Raw genomic sequence first — 15,135 nt, forward strand, 5'->3', positions numbered from 1 at the left:
CAGGTTGTGAACCAGTTGCTGTTCTAGGAACAAAAAAAGATGAGATAGAAGGATGAGTACCGCTACCCAATGTAACCATGGGTGAGGAAGGTGATGTTGCTGTAGAAACATTGCCACTCTCAATTCCCCCCACTCTTGAGCCCCCTGCAATTTGGTTTCTTAGTGTTGCCCTGGTGTCTTTTCCTTCCTCTTTATCCATCAATGATTGAATGGCCCGTCGGATGATTTCTGGAGTTGTCTCTTTGCAAAGTTCAATATTTTGGCCTGGAATTTGCCCCAAATGGAATTTTAATCTGTTGATGCCTCCTGACATATGCTTTCCACACAATTTGCAAGTCAAATACATTCTATTGACCGCCCCAGTTTCAGGTATAACATCAGGCTCACCAAACTCCCACATAGAATCCAAAATCCTCGGCATTTTGTTTTAAACTTTGAGCTGGAATTTAAATTTTAAACCTGGGCACAAAAAGAATGGAAACAAATTCAAATCAGCAAATTATAATTAGTAATTTACTAATTTGTATTGCACTCAGAATTTAGAAACAAATTAGTAAATATTAAATAATAAATCATAAATGTATGTACAGTGAACATACTCTGAGCGGCTGTTTTGAAGTTTTGAACAGTTATATAAAATTATAAATATTAAATAACAACATACATAATACATATATAACATACATATATAAATATTAAATACATATTACATACATATTACATAAATATAACATATAACATACATTATTATTACAGTCATAAATATTAAATAATAACAATAAAATAAATATAAATAAATGTAAATAAAAAATTAACAATTTAACATACATATTACAAATTTAAATTTTACATATTATAATTATATAACAGCCGCTGTTTTGAATTTGACTGTTGAACAGTTATATAAAATTTAAATAATAACAATGTAACTGTTAATTAATCTTTGTCACTGTTATTAGCATATACTTCTTTGTACTAATCTGTGTCATTGTTAGTAGCTTCAGTGATGATAACAGGAACTTGCCTGGGCATTATCTTATTTTCTCATTTGTCTCTACCCATCTGTATGAATTCAGGTATTTCAAAGGAAAATGTCAATTGCGGTAGCTGGTAACACAGCCACTAATTAAGTTGAAGTTTGGCATATTGATCCTAGTAAATGAAAGAGAGTATAGGCGGCAGGAAAAAAAACTTCAGCACATCTAAGAGTTATTTTAACTTGAATCAAAAGGAAATTTGTCTGGCACTGAAGACAGTGAGAGCTATTTTAAATTTTTAACATGAAACAGCGGCAGTTTGTCTCATATAGGTGATGTTATCATTGCTATAATTAAAGAAGCAGTACCTAACATGCCCCTGGAAATCGCACTCAAGACAATGCCTTGCATGTAAGGGGATTTTGTTTATCCTTTGTCTGTTGGTCCTAGCCCTTTTTTTAGAATGAATATGGAAAATAAAGAAATAATGTCTCCAGATTTGTATCTATGCGTGTATTTGGTGTGAATACACCCCGCTTTCGTTGTAACTGTCCATAATTGTCAGGGAAAGCAATGTAATAAGTCTGTAACATACAATTACATGTAACGTAACAGTTATAAACTTAAATATATATATAATATACAATGTACATAATACATATGTCATAAACCATGGAGTTATAATATACAATGGAGCCGGAGGTACCAAATGGCAAATACATACCTTGTCACCTTGACGGCGGACGCTTGCGGCTAGCAAATGCACACCCACAACTTCTTCGAACTCGAAACCCTCGTTTCTCCTCCACAGCGAACAAGCCAAAACACAATTAAAAAATAAAACGACGATTTCCAGTTTTTATGCCCGCGGACGAATTTTTTTTAACGCAGCCGATTTTTTGCCATCGACTCCCGATTTAATCGGGAGTAATTCGATTTAATCCCGATTTTTTCGTTTCTTAAAAAGTCGGCAAAAAATCGGCCGATTTAATCCTTTTCTTGAAAAAATTGCGTTTTGGGGAATAAATCCCGATTTTATCGGGACTTTTTCCACACTGATTTAAATACTGAATTGGAATACTTTCAAAAAGTATAATATTTAAACATATTACCCAAACATTATTTTACTTATAATTACTTGACTTCCATTTAAAGTCGATATGGAATTATATTACCTTATATGGACAACTTACTAAACATGCATAGCATATTTATTTTTTTGTTTTTTGTTATAGCCAACATTACTTTTCTATTTAGACAATGCTTTAACTTTTATTTTTATTTTGAAAGGGGCACGTGTCAACTCCACATTGAGCACAGACGAAATTACACATCCACTCATATTGGGTTTGTAGAATGAGGCTCTCAGATCAATGAACCAATGGTTGGTTGACCAAACAGTATGATTCATGAATGTTATAAACAATCCCTGTTAGTATTTTGAAGACAAAATTATTTGGTAAATGTATAAATGTATTTATTCATAAATGATTGATAGAATGATAATGGTACAACAAGGCCACGGGGCTTTGGATTGACGGTGAATGGGTGCACTGTTAAGGCACTCCTTGCGATAGGTCACTGGTTCAAATCCCCCGTCGGTGCTTACCTACCAAAAAAAAAAAAATGGTACAACAACCCTCCTGATGGTTTATGTATAGCACTAACAAGTCACGAGGTCCCTGTTACTGCTCAAACTAGCAGGGGATCCTAGAGGGGCACTGGTTAGGTCAAGAGCAACAATGAAGCTAAAGCCCACTGTCACCACAGCTAAAGCTTCCTACTCTTTACGGACTTTCACCGATGGGAGGAGACCCAGTATATATAGAGAATCACTTATAAAGGATAGATCAACTAAGATAAGTGTGAAGTGATCTCAGGGACCCTTTCCTAGGGGAGGCTCAAGAATGGGACTTGCTTGCTTCTTAAGCAAGGTAAAAAAATTTCTAGGAGCAGAGGATGAGGATTTAAAGGTTAGGTTTAAGGAGTGTGAATTGTAAAGGATAAAACATATCAATAACAAGTTCCACTTTATTAGGAACTTGGTGCAGGATGGGAGTATGTCTTGACAAATGAACAGGTAACAAACATACTAACAAAGGCTCTTCCTAATAAGAAGTTTGAATATCTAAGGAACCTCCTTGGTTTGGTAGATATTGTTGATTGTATTGATGGTAAGAGTATGGAAGAGATTTCCTGAGTTTTTGGAGTGAAGCATTGCCTAGGAAGACATTTGGCCAACACTTTGTGTTGATGTCTAGGTTCCGAAGTTGGAAAGGTAGTGTTTGTTATTGAGCTTTGTTTTTGGATCATTGTTTTACAACCCGCCCGTTTCAACTCCGAATCGGCCGTTTCGAACCGAGCCATAACCATAAACATTGACCCGGCCAGCAACCGGGCTCGGTTGACCGAGTCAACTATGACTCGGCCGAGTCATCTAATGACTCGGCCGAGTCATAGTTGACTCGGTCAACCCGGCCAGGTCCGTTATGACTCGGCCGAGTCAATGAACCTACGGCTGGGCAGCGTAAAACATGAAAAAATTTCACTTTTTTTGTGATTTTTGGTAAAGTTAAATTCAGTTTATGGATTCCAAAGGGTAATGGTAAATTGTTAAATGCTTTTGGGGTCCATTTCCCCCTCCCAAACCCTATTTAAGACAGCCAAATGCTCTCATTCACTCACAGCAGTCTTATGCATTTGAGTGAGAGTCTTCTTTGAGAATTAGTGAGCAGTTCTTGAGCTTGTTTTGGAGCAGCAGTGAGGAGTCTTGGAGGAGCATTGTAGCTGGAGTGAGGAGCTTCTTGGGCAGCCATTTGGAGCAGCTTTGAGGAGCTGATTCTTGGAGCAAGCTTGAGGAGGCAGTTTGTGCCTGGAGGTATTTTTTTCCACCTCTATAAATCTGTTTTTGCTTAGTAAATTTTAGGTGCATATCAAGAAAGCTTAGAGAGTGTTTTTTGTCAAATAAATGAACATTGAATCAATTTTTTTATTTTTTTTTCATTTTCGGATTGTTTTCCTAGTAAAAAAATGGCACCTAGAGCAAAAGATCCTGCTTGGGCATATGTTGAAATGGTTGATAGTTAGATGCATTGCAAGTTTTGCCATAGGAAAATTAAGGAAGGTCCTGGGGGGATTCATAGGCTGAAACAACACTTGGCAGGGATTAAAAGCCAAACTACCGCATGTCCCTCTGATGAAATTGAGGAGATTAGAAAGAATTTGTTGGCCAGCTTTGAAAAATTTAAAGAAGATAAGGCTAGGCAAAAAGAGATACAGGATGAAATTGGGAGGAAGAGGGAGATACAAAGAATGATGGCTACCAACCCCGACTATGATTTTGAGGGTTCTTCCTCTATCCCTCAAACTGATGCATCCAACCCTTTCCGTTATGTTCCTCCCTCTTTTGGTTCTGTTCAAGATAAGGGAAAGGGTAGAATGAATTTGACAAAGGGTGATGTGACTATCAAAAGTTATTTCACTCCCTCCTCTCCATCAGATGCACATGGTCCTGAAGTTAGTAAAGGTCAAATTCAGCCCACTTTAGATGACCATTGGAAGAAAGAATTGAGGGAGACTGCTTGTGACTACATAGCTAGATGGTGGTATGATGCTGATATCCCCTTTAATGCTGCTCGTTCACCATATTATGAGCCTATGTTTGATGCCATACATGCTGCTGGAAAAGGCTTCAAAGGCCCTACTATGCAAGAGCTAAGGGGGTTTCGTTTGCAAAAAGAAATTCAATCCATTAATGAGTATTTGCAAGAGTTCAGGGACTCATGGGCAAGAACAGGGTGTACCATCATGTCAGATGGATGGACTGATCAAAGAAACCGTACCATCATAAACTTTCTTGTCTTCTGCCCACAGGGAACCATGTTTTTAAAATCAGTTGATGCATCTGATAAGGTAAAAGATGGCCACTTGTTGTTTCAGCTATTGGATGAGGTTATTGAGGATATGGAGGTGGCTAATGTTGTTCAAATCATCACAGACAATGCCTCTAACTATGTTCTTGTTGGTAGACTGTTAGAGGAAAAACACAAGACCATCTTTTGGACCCCATGCGCTGCACATTGCATAGACCTCATGCTTGAGGATATTGGAAAATTAGATTGGGTCAGAAACACTGTAGATAATGCCAAAAGCATAACAAAATTTATCTACAATCATACACTGGTTTTGAGTCTCATGAGGAAACACACTGGAGGCAAGGATATTATTAGGCCTGCCATCACTAGATTTGCTACACATTTTTTGACATTGCAATCTATGCTTTCCCAACATAGAAACTTGCAAAAGATGTTTTCCAGTGATGAATGGAATCAAAGCAATTGGTCTAACAAACCAGAAGGCAGAGAATTGAAAAGGAAAGTCCATGATGAAACTTTTTGGAGAAAGGCAGCAGAGATTGTGAAGCTTGTTGAGCCACTAGTTAAGGTGTTGCGGTTGGTGGATGGGGAAAGGTTGGCTATGGGCTTCATTTATGAGGCTATGGATCAAGCAAAGGAGCAAATAAAGACAGCATACAAGGATAGAGTGGCAAAGTATGGGCCCATTTGGGCAATCATTGATGAAAGATGGAACAATCAACTCCATCGCCCTATACATGCAGCTAGGTATTTTTTGAACCCACGATATCATTATAAAGCTAAGGAGTCGGGAGCTTTGAGGGGGGAGGTCAGAGATGGACTGGTTGATTGCATTGAACGCATGATCCCATCGGAGTCTGATCAGCTGCAGATACATCAACAGGTCACATCCTTCAACAATGCAACAGGTACCTTTGGGAAGAACCTAGCAAAGATTGCAAGAGAAGCAGATGAGCCAGGTAAACAAAAATTTCAATTTTCAATTTCTTAATGGTTTTACAGTTTTACTTTTTTTATTAAAGACTAAAGTTTGTTAAATCATTTATAATTTGAAAGTTAGATATAATTTGTAATTTTGTTGAGCTTCAGCCTTCATCTAACTCATAATTCATTACACTCCTATGTTTTTTGCAGCACAATGGTGGGAGGCCTTTGGTGGCCAGTGCCCTCAATTGCAAAAGTTTGCAATTCGTATTTTGAGTCAAACTTGCAGTGCATCTGGGTGTGAGCGCAATTGGTCTGTCTTTGAGAGGATTCACACAAAGAAGAGAAACCGTTTGGAGCAAAAACGGTTGAATGATCTAGTTTTTGTCCAATACAACCTTCGGCTCAGACGGAACCAATTGTTGAACAAAAGACCTGATTCAGATCCCATTGTGTTGGAAGACATTGATCCAACATCAGATTGGGTAGTGGAGAGTCGTCCACCAGAGTTTGATCCTGATGAGGATCTTGATGAACTTGAACTGGAACATCAACTTCAGCCTGTTCAGTTGAATGCAGATACCGATCCACCAGCCTCAGTCTCACAGCCAGCAAGGAGTAGGACTCCAGTTGTAGGTGCTTCCTCTGCTCAGCCACGACAGAAGCGCAGCCGCATATCTACTCTATCTCAGCTTGCATCTGCTGCACAGCCTGCTAGTGGTACTGGCACCACTTCTACAGTTGCAGTTGGAGACGATGATGATGAGGAGGAGGCATGGGGCCCCTTGTCTGACTCTGATGATGATGATCCAGAGATTGGTCGAGATGATCTTGGCTCCTCTGGCAGTAGCTACTAGCCAGTAGTACTAGTATTGGAGTCTGGTCACCATCACAGTTTAATTTTGTTGTAGAGGCCATTTCTAGCCTCCTTGGTTATTTGTATTTTGTTTTGAGTCTTTGATCATGTATGACAGTTGACTATGTATTGCCATTGGGTACCATTTTGATATAATGGATTGGTTCATGAGCCTACTTTGATCATATGTTGTCTTCCATCTATATTATAATGCTGTGTGTTTGGAAACATGAATGAAAATCTTTAAAATTATGTTTAAAATATTTAAAATTATGTTTTTTTATAAAAAAAATAAATATTTAATGTATTTTTTACAACGACCGAGTCATTGAAATCGAGCCGGCCGAGTCATTACCGAGTCGGAGTCGGAGTCGGAGTCAATCCTCGGCCGAGTCGGAGTCGGAGTCGGAGTCGTAAAACACTGTTTTGGATACACACTTGGATACTTGGGTTGGTGGTTAGCAAGTAAGCCTGATGGTACCTAGAGAGGTTGAATGTTTGAGTCCACCTTATTCCCACTTGGATAGATTGCCCTTGTCAGGAATCTAGTCCATGGCATTGCGGTGCCTCAATTGTTGAGAGACCAATGGATAGATTTCCCTGGTCAAGAATTTAGTCCATGGCATTGCGGTGCCTAAAGTTCTTCATTGTTCATATAATTGTTGATTTTTAATGTACCTTGGACAAGTGGTTTCACATGGGTTAATCTCTACGTAGGAAAAATTGTCCAAAATAATTATTTTCCTAAGTGTGACTTTATAAAGTGAAAGTGACTTTATAAGTGGTAAAGTCAATGTTAAATTATAAAGTGAAAAGTGACTTTAGACATAAAGTACAATGTGGATACTTTATTTAATGGGTGAGTTAAAAAATAGAAGGTGAGAATTAAATGCACATTTATTCTCATCCCTTGATCTAAATGAATCTAAGCTATCAGATCTTAGGGTTGCTCAAAAGTCATTTAGGAAAACAAAAGGGGGGAAAGAGAGACTGCATTCATTCTTCATGAGCAGATTGGAGAAAGGAGGCTGAGAGCTGGAGAAAAGTTCTGAAAGAGAAATTTGTTGCAGTAAGTCGAAGGAGTGATTTCTGGGCAAAGTTGGGCATGGAAATCAAGGCACAGAAGACAGAAGAAGGTACAGTATGAACAACATTAAATGTTGTGAGTTGCATGCCATTCAAGAGAAGTTTTTGAAAAAAATGAAACAAAAAGTTCGTACAGCAGTACGGAAATCCGTATAGTCCGTACAGTCATATCCGTACAGTACATATTTTCAGCTTCAAGTGGGCACAGAAATCGAGGCAAAGTGGGCACGATTTTCAAGGAGTTTTGGGCTGAAGAGATAAGTTGTATTTTGTTGTTTTGTTTTGTCTGCAAATGTATTTTTCCTGAACTTGAAAGATAAATAAATTTGAAGAGCTCTCTAACAGGTTTTCCCCGAAGAAGATTGAAGGGGTTTTGCCTGGGTCTAAGTTGACCAAAAATCTGTGTGTATTTTTATGTGTGTTGCTGGTCTGGTTATGTCCATATTTATTTTCAGCATGTGTTGACAGTCCCATGTGTTTTAATCTGAAAATTTCATTTCTAGAATTCTATATGTTGAATGTATGTTTATGGGAAAAGGCATTTAACTAAATGGAAGTGATAAGGTGAAATTAAACCAAGTTGGGATTGTAGGAAACTTTGTTTTAGTCATCAAATTTCAACAACAGTTTGAGATCTTCCATTGTATTTGTACATTATGAATACCTCCCTAGTTAAGAGGGAGCGTTGGAAAATGTAACTATGTTCGATCTTCATTAATGTACTTGAGTCATCATGTAATGTACTTGTCAAAAGAATAAAGAAAACAATTTTTATTATTGTAACAATGACTTACTAAAGCATGGGTTTCATGCTTGGGTCGTCATTATATTAGTCAAAGTCCCCATTGTGGACTACTAGGATTAATATTGAGTTAATATTCAAAGAGACCCTTCTTGGGCTTTTGAACCATGTAAAAAGATCATGGTTTAGTATTGAGTCAAATATGATTATGTACCCTCCACATCAAGTCGGCCTAAGGATCCTAATTCGACCCACAAGAAACCTACCTATAAATACAAGCTAGTCAAAGTCATTTGTAGCATCAACTCTCAAGCAAGTTTGATATCTCAAGAGTAGCTGGAGAAGTGCGAAGTTTGTTGCCGGTAAGCCGAAAGAAGTGCAAGTTCGGGGAAGTCTAAGGAGAGAAAGAAAATCGAGATTTTGGTGTCTCTCTCTCTCTCTGTTTCGTGGTTTAGATTGAGAGATAGAAGTCTCCTAAGTTTTGTTGTTGCCGAAAGCTGCCTCTTGTTAGAAGCTACTGCCTAGTCGAAGTCACTGGAAGGGGTCGAAGATCTAGAAGGCTGACTTGGTGTGGAGGGAAGGTTTGGTCTTCGTCTAGGATGAAGAGTCTCAAATAATACTACTGAAGAGAGAATTATCTTGACTGAGTTTTCCCCTTGAGGGAGGTTTTGCCCTGGCATAGTGCCTATATCTTGTGTCTCCTGTTTTGTGATCTTCATACACACATAATATGGTAATTGCTTGATGAAAGATAAGATAATAAAGAAGTAAAAGAAGCCAACACACTCACAAGTAATTATCAAGAAAGGAGAATCAAACCCTAATACAACGACTTTGATTTTCCAACAATTTAAAGACAGATTGTTTGATGATGACTACAGAGAGTGAAAGTTGTTGGAGTCTTACAATCACTCAATTGACCTGGAAAAAAATGGATCCAGCTGTGGGTACAGGACCCACAGTACAAAATTGAATATTGTTCTGTAGCAGGATGATCGTAGCAGGATTAACCTAGATAAATATGATAAAACCATTGGTATTTAAAAATTGAAGATACATCATGTAACCAGATTGCTCTCCTAGAGAACCAACATTTATTGTGGTTGGTCACCTAGATGATGCAGTGGACGTGAACTAACCCATATGCAGTCTTAAGACTCAAATCTCATAGGGCAGGCTCTAATTAAAAGAACTGCATTCAGGACCTGGTTAAAGTCCCAGTGACCTCATCAGCCCATCACTGGGAAACATTGAAAATGTCAAGTGGTGATCTTAATAGTAAAGCAGTTCTGTTAATGGGCACTCACCCCAAATGTTTCCATGAAAAAAAAACTGAATAGATAATTTGCAAACTCCATGCATCAACTAATCCTCAGGCAGTGTAGCTCGCACAATACTAATTTATCTCTTGATGTTCAAGATTAACCCTTAAAAGGATAACTTGAATAAAGAATCTTACAAGAAGTATCATTTTTTCATTTCTATGTACTAGATAATTAATAAAATCTCAGAACTTCAATTGGGTTTTTACCTTCGAGCTGGATCATCAAGATTCTCATATTGAGAAGCTTCATAAGGACTGCTCGTTTCTGCCAAAATATCTAATAATGCCAAAAGTTGAATCCTCTCACCATCTGTCATGCCAGGTATTCTAGGGCATCTCTCAAGGGCCGTAATGAAGCCCTCAACTTCAGATTTACCAAGAGTATCATTACCGCATTTGGCATGAGAATTTTCTCTCCTTGTCAACCAACCAGCTTCACTTTCATGAGATAAACTGGACTCGGTCAATTCATTGATGTTAGAAATTGGGTTCTCTGTTCCAACACCCCACTGTAGTTCTCCATCATAGCTTCCTTTGGAAACCCGTGATTGCAAAAACTTAGACAAATCCATTTGGGGGATAGAAAGGAAAGGCTCAGCAAAACCATCATCATTTTTATAAGTAATCCTTGAACCATCTACTTGATTTAGATGTGCCATGAGATGCCTCACATATGCCACTGCACGTTTTCTATTTCCTGCATAAAAAAGAAAAATGTTAAGAAACAGATATCAACTTTTAAATCACAAATATATCAAGCAAATGTCTTCTAATAAAACATTATAGTGTTGGTTTGCAGCAGATAAAATGCTTTGTTGCAAGCTCCCCTTTTCCTTAATTTCTATTGAATTATTTGTGTGTCATCTATTTTTTTATGGGCTGATGCTCCCCTAGTCTTCAAGTACACAGGATAACAATGGCACTACTATAAGAACATGAACACATAATATCAATAACAGAAGATTTTTCACAAGCAAGATAGATGATGCACAGGGAACATAGTAAAGGCTACATGAGGACAAATCTTGAATAAGTGCATGTTAAGCCAACGTTCATAGCATATTGGTTTGAAGTCAGACAAGCTTATTGAGATAGAGCAACAGCAATCTGTTATGGATGGAGGTTAATAATTTCTTAAGTGGACGAATCCTATTTAAATATAAAACAAAGGAATTTACATGAAGCATTTTTACGGCCACAAAATTGAATTACTTGACACATAACTGTGAAGAGAAGTCCATGGTTACATGAAGTATTGGCTACTAGGTCTAGCATTTATTAACTGTTTAAGTCAATAAGCTGCGACTGTAATAGACACAAGTCAATTTATAATAATAAAGTATCATGTCAGTCTTAAGTAAAGTTAAAAAAATTTGGCTTAATCCATATTGTCTTTGAGATTGGAAAGATAATGGTTTGTGATGGACTGAAGGAGCCACCGGGAGAAAAGACTGCACCGCATGAAGGATTCAAGAGAGGCAAAAACTATAGCAATCTTGTAAAGGAAGTAAATAAGTTCCATACAGACTATGGCCATAAGGATGTAGGCCATATGATTATTGTTAAAACTTAATATCATCTCTTATCCAAGAGGTGCAGAGGTGAATTTGATCTGGCATAGTCTAAGAGTGCCCTCTCCAAGATCACCCCAAGCAAATGGTATCATGTTTGAAAGAGGTCACTCTCTTGTTAACCCTCTTTATGAGTGGCAGGCATAGTCCAAGCAGAGCAAATGTTTGGATCATAATCCCATCCCACTTGATGACTTGAAGTCCAAGAAATCCACACTATACACCCTCAATGGGAGTTTGGCACTTCTCAATGTGGCTGTAATGTCTATTTCCGGCTAGGGTTTTCAACATAAATTCAATAGGTGTTAGGTTAAAATTCTTGGTTTGATGAACCAAAATCTTAATCTTTTCGGCTGGTGATGTATCCGCCTAACAAGGAAAAAAATAGGAAAGAGATGCTAAAACCCTGCAAGCTTCAGCTTTAATCTTCAGATCTGCACACAACCATTAGAAACATACAAAAGAACTGAAGAGATCCAAAGATGTGTATGCCAAAGTTACAGATATAACACCCAATATAAAGGAAAATGTTATTATTAAAGTTCACCTGAGGAAAAGAAAGTGGACACAGGTCTCTGAAGTCCTCCTCCATGGGAGGGTTCTTTTGATATCCCCACGCTTTAGCTGACTATCCCTCTCTTGAACTCGAGAGTAAGAAGAACAGAGTAACGATGATGATAATGATCATGTGTGTGTAGTGAGGGAAAAACCTCTCTATTTTATAACAAAATCCTAGGATAGATCAAGATCTAGTCAAACAATAAAATATTATTAAACCAAATCAAAATTTAATCATTAGGAATATTTTATTATATTTAAGAGAGGAAAAGATTAATGAAATGGTCAATAATTTTTATTTAGTGAACTCAAAAAAAAAAATGAGTTAATCAAGAAAAGTCGTTAAAGTAATCAATAAATAAAAATGATTTATTAATCACTTTAAGGTAAAATGGTCAAGGTAAGTTAGAAATAATTACCAAATAGTGATTTAATAATCATTTCATGGGAGGAATGTGCAATGATTAAGGAATAATAAATAAATAATGGCTTATTTAATTATTCTTGGGTAATGTGATCAAAATGGGTTACAAATAAATTAATAAATAATGATTTAATAATTATTTCAAGGGAAAGAAGTTAAATAATTAAGGAATAATAAATAAATAGTGATTTATTTAATTATTCCTGTGAATGGTGAGAATATGTTTAATTATTTTCACAAAATAGGTAAATAGGAAAATAACTTAAAATTAATTAAATAGCTTTATGGGTTATTTTCAAGAGGGTAAACATAAATAATTTAGGAAAAGTGGTTCTCTAAATTATTTCCTAAGGTGAAAGTGGGTTTTAACGTGTAAAACCCATACTACACGCCATATTTCAATCATCCTAGTGGAAAATGGCTAGGTGATCACTTTTTGGGCGATAACAATAGGGTTTCATATTCACACAATAGCAGGCACCTCCTCATAAAATATACCAATTTTGCAAATAACAATAGTAGACAGTTAGGATCAATTTGCCACAAATGCAATTCCACAATGGACAGGATTGATCTATCCAAGAAAACCATAATGTATTCAACCAATAATCTACCAATTCAATGTTGTCAACAAAATGAACTAGCTTAATTGAATACAGAGTTGCGGGGGAGCGCTCCCCCCCCCCCCCGAACCCGCCCCCAATCTGCGCTCCGGGCGAGAGTGGGTCGGGAGCGCGCTCCCGAAATCGCTCCCTACCAAAATCGGAGGCGAGTTCGGGAGCGTCACTCCCAAAGCAAAAATTACAGCTCGGGAGCGATCGCTCCCGAGCGTTTAATTTTCGCTCTGGGAACGATTCGCACAATGCCGGAAGCGATTTGTGCAAACAAAAAAAAAAAATTAGTTTTAAAACGACTTGGGGGCAAAAAAAAAAAAAATCATTGTCACTTGAATGAGTTGAGGAGAAGTTGGAGAGCAAGAGCAAAAGAGCAAGGAGAAGCGAGGAGCAAGGAGCAAGCCTGCAAAGAGGTTAGTTACGTTAGTAACTCAGTAATTTAGTATTTTAAACCTTAGTTAGGTAGTAATTTAGTATAGTTTAGTTAGTTTAATTTATTTAGTAAAAAAATCATGAATCTAAATAAAATTAATAAATTAAATTAATTTTCTCATTCATATTCCCATTCCCATTCCCATTAAATTTTGCAGATTCAAAAGCCTACAAATATCAAACATCATGGACCTGGCTATATTTCTTGGCATTTTCCTCTTCTTGGTCCCTTTTCTGGTTATTATGGTGCTGGAGAGTAGGAAACAGAGGGGCCAAAATGAAGAGGGGGATGAAGAAGCTGGAGAAAGTGGATTTGATGAAAACCCCGGTGAGGAGGAGCTAGAGGAGGGTGAACATGACTCTCAAAAAACTAAACAAGACCAAACCCCATAGTGGAAATATGTTAACAGGCCTAAAGCAGGGAAAGGGGGTGGAACCACTAAATTTCATTGCCCCCATTGCAACAATAATTACACAGGCTCATACACCCATGCCAGAAAACACCTCTGCGGGAAAAGGCCATGGGATGGAGATAAACAAATAGGAATCAAAACTTGTGTAGCTGTGTCAGCAGCAGATAGAGCCAAATACATAAGGGAAGAGGAGGAAGCCCAATACAAATCTAAAAAATCAAGGGGTTTCTTTGAACCAAGCTCACAATCACAAGCACAAAGAACTCCTTCAGCATCCTCCCAAGGTAGTGTATATGGAAGCACAGGGTCACCAGCTTTAAGGCGTAAAACCATATCAGATTTCCTTGATGAGGGGTGTAGGAATGATGTGGGTTCAAAGGTTTACAGGTTTCTCTATCCATGTGGGATATCATTCAATGTTCTTTGCTCACCTTATTGGCACAAACTGGTTTATGCCATAAATGATGCCCCTAAAGGATACAAGAGCCCTAGGTATGACAAGGCAAGAACCGTTGGACATGATCATGAAAAAGCAAAAATATCACATTCTTTGAATAGAATGACAAGTTCTTGGACTGACCATGGGGTGTCCATTGTATCTGATGGATGGACAAATGTAAAAGGCAAGCCATTGATAAGTGTTCTTGTTGTGTCTGTTAGTGGTGCCATCTTTCTAACTGCATATGATTACTCAGACAAGTTCAAGACTGCCATCAACATTGCAGAAGCATTACTTGAAACAATTGACCATATTGGGCCATACAAAGTCATCCAAGTCATCACTGATAATGCTCCTAATTGTAAGGCAGCGGGAGCAATTATTGAGGATAAATACCCCAACATATTTTGGTCTAGATGTTTGGTTCACACATTGAGCCTTCTGATGCATGATGTTGTCAAGAACAAAAATGCACAATACAAATGGATTGGTGATTTGTACAAGAAAGGCAAACAAATGATAAAATTTATTACAAATCATAGCAATACCCATGGCCTTTTCCGCAGTCACTCAAGATTGGAGTTGTTGAAGATTGCGAAAACCAGATTTGGTAGCTATTACCTCACCTTCAGGTGCCTTTTGAAGGTAAGAGAGTCATTGGCTAGCATGGTATCAAGTCCACATTGGCAGGTATTAAAGGAAAGGGCTACAAATGCAGCTGACAGGCGAGGTTTTGAACTGATGGAGGAGGTCGCTCTTGATGGTCAGTTTTGGTCAAGTGTGAGGCAAGTATTGGATTTAACCAAGCCCATTTATCACATGATTCGGTTTGCAGATACAGATAAACTAGTGATTGGCGAGGTGTATGAGCAGATGGATACCATGTTGGGGCAAATAAAA

The 15,135-nt window shown here is 37.7% G+C and overlaps 1 protein-coding gene across 3 annotated transcripts in view; it reads right to left on the bottom strand.

The window, feature by feature from the left end:
* The window catches only part of LOC149156812 (transducin family protein / WD-40 repeat family protein), a 440,547-nt gene that overhangs the window by 343,076 nt on the left and 82,336 nt on the right, over window positions 1-15,135 (bottom strand). For all 3 annotated transcript variants that reach the window (XM_089438622.1, XM_089438623.1, XM_089438624.1), the window contains exon 3: window positions 9,992-10,481. In XM_089438622.1, coding sequence (XP_089294748.1) covers window positions 9,992-10,481 — 490 coding nt within the window. The remainder of the gene's footprint in view (window positions 1-9,991; window positions 10,482-15,135) is intronic.

The sequence above is a fragment of the Pinus tabuliformis genome, chromosome 9, assembly GCF_031772625.1.
Source record: "Pinus tabuliformis cultivar Carrire ecotype Pingquan chromosome 9, CPIR1, whole genome shotgun sequence".
Taxonomy (NCBI): domain Eukaryota; kingdom Viridiplantae; phylum Streptophyta; class Pinopsida; order Pinales; family Pinaceae; genus Pinus; species Pinus tabuliformis.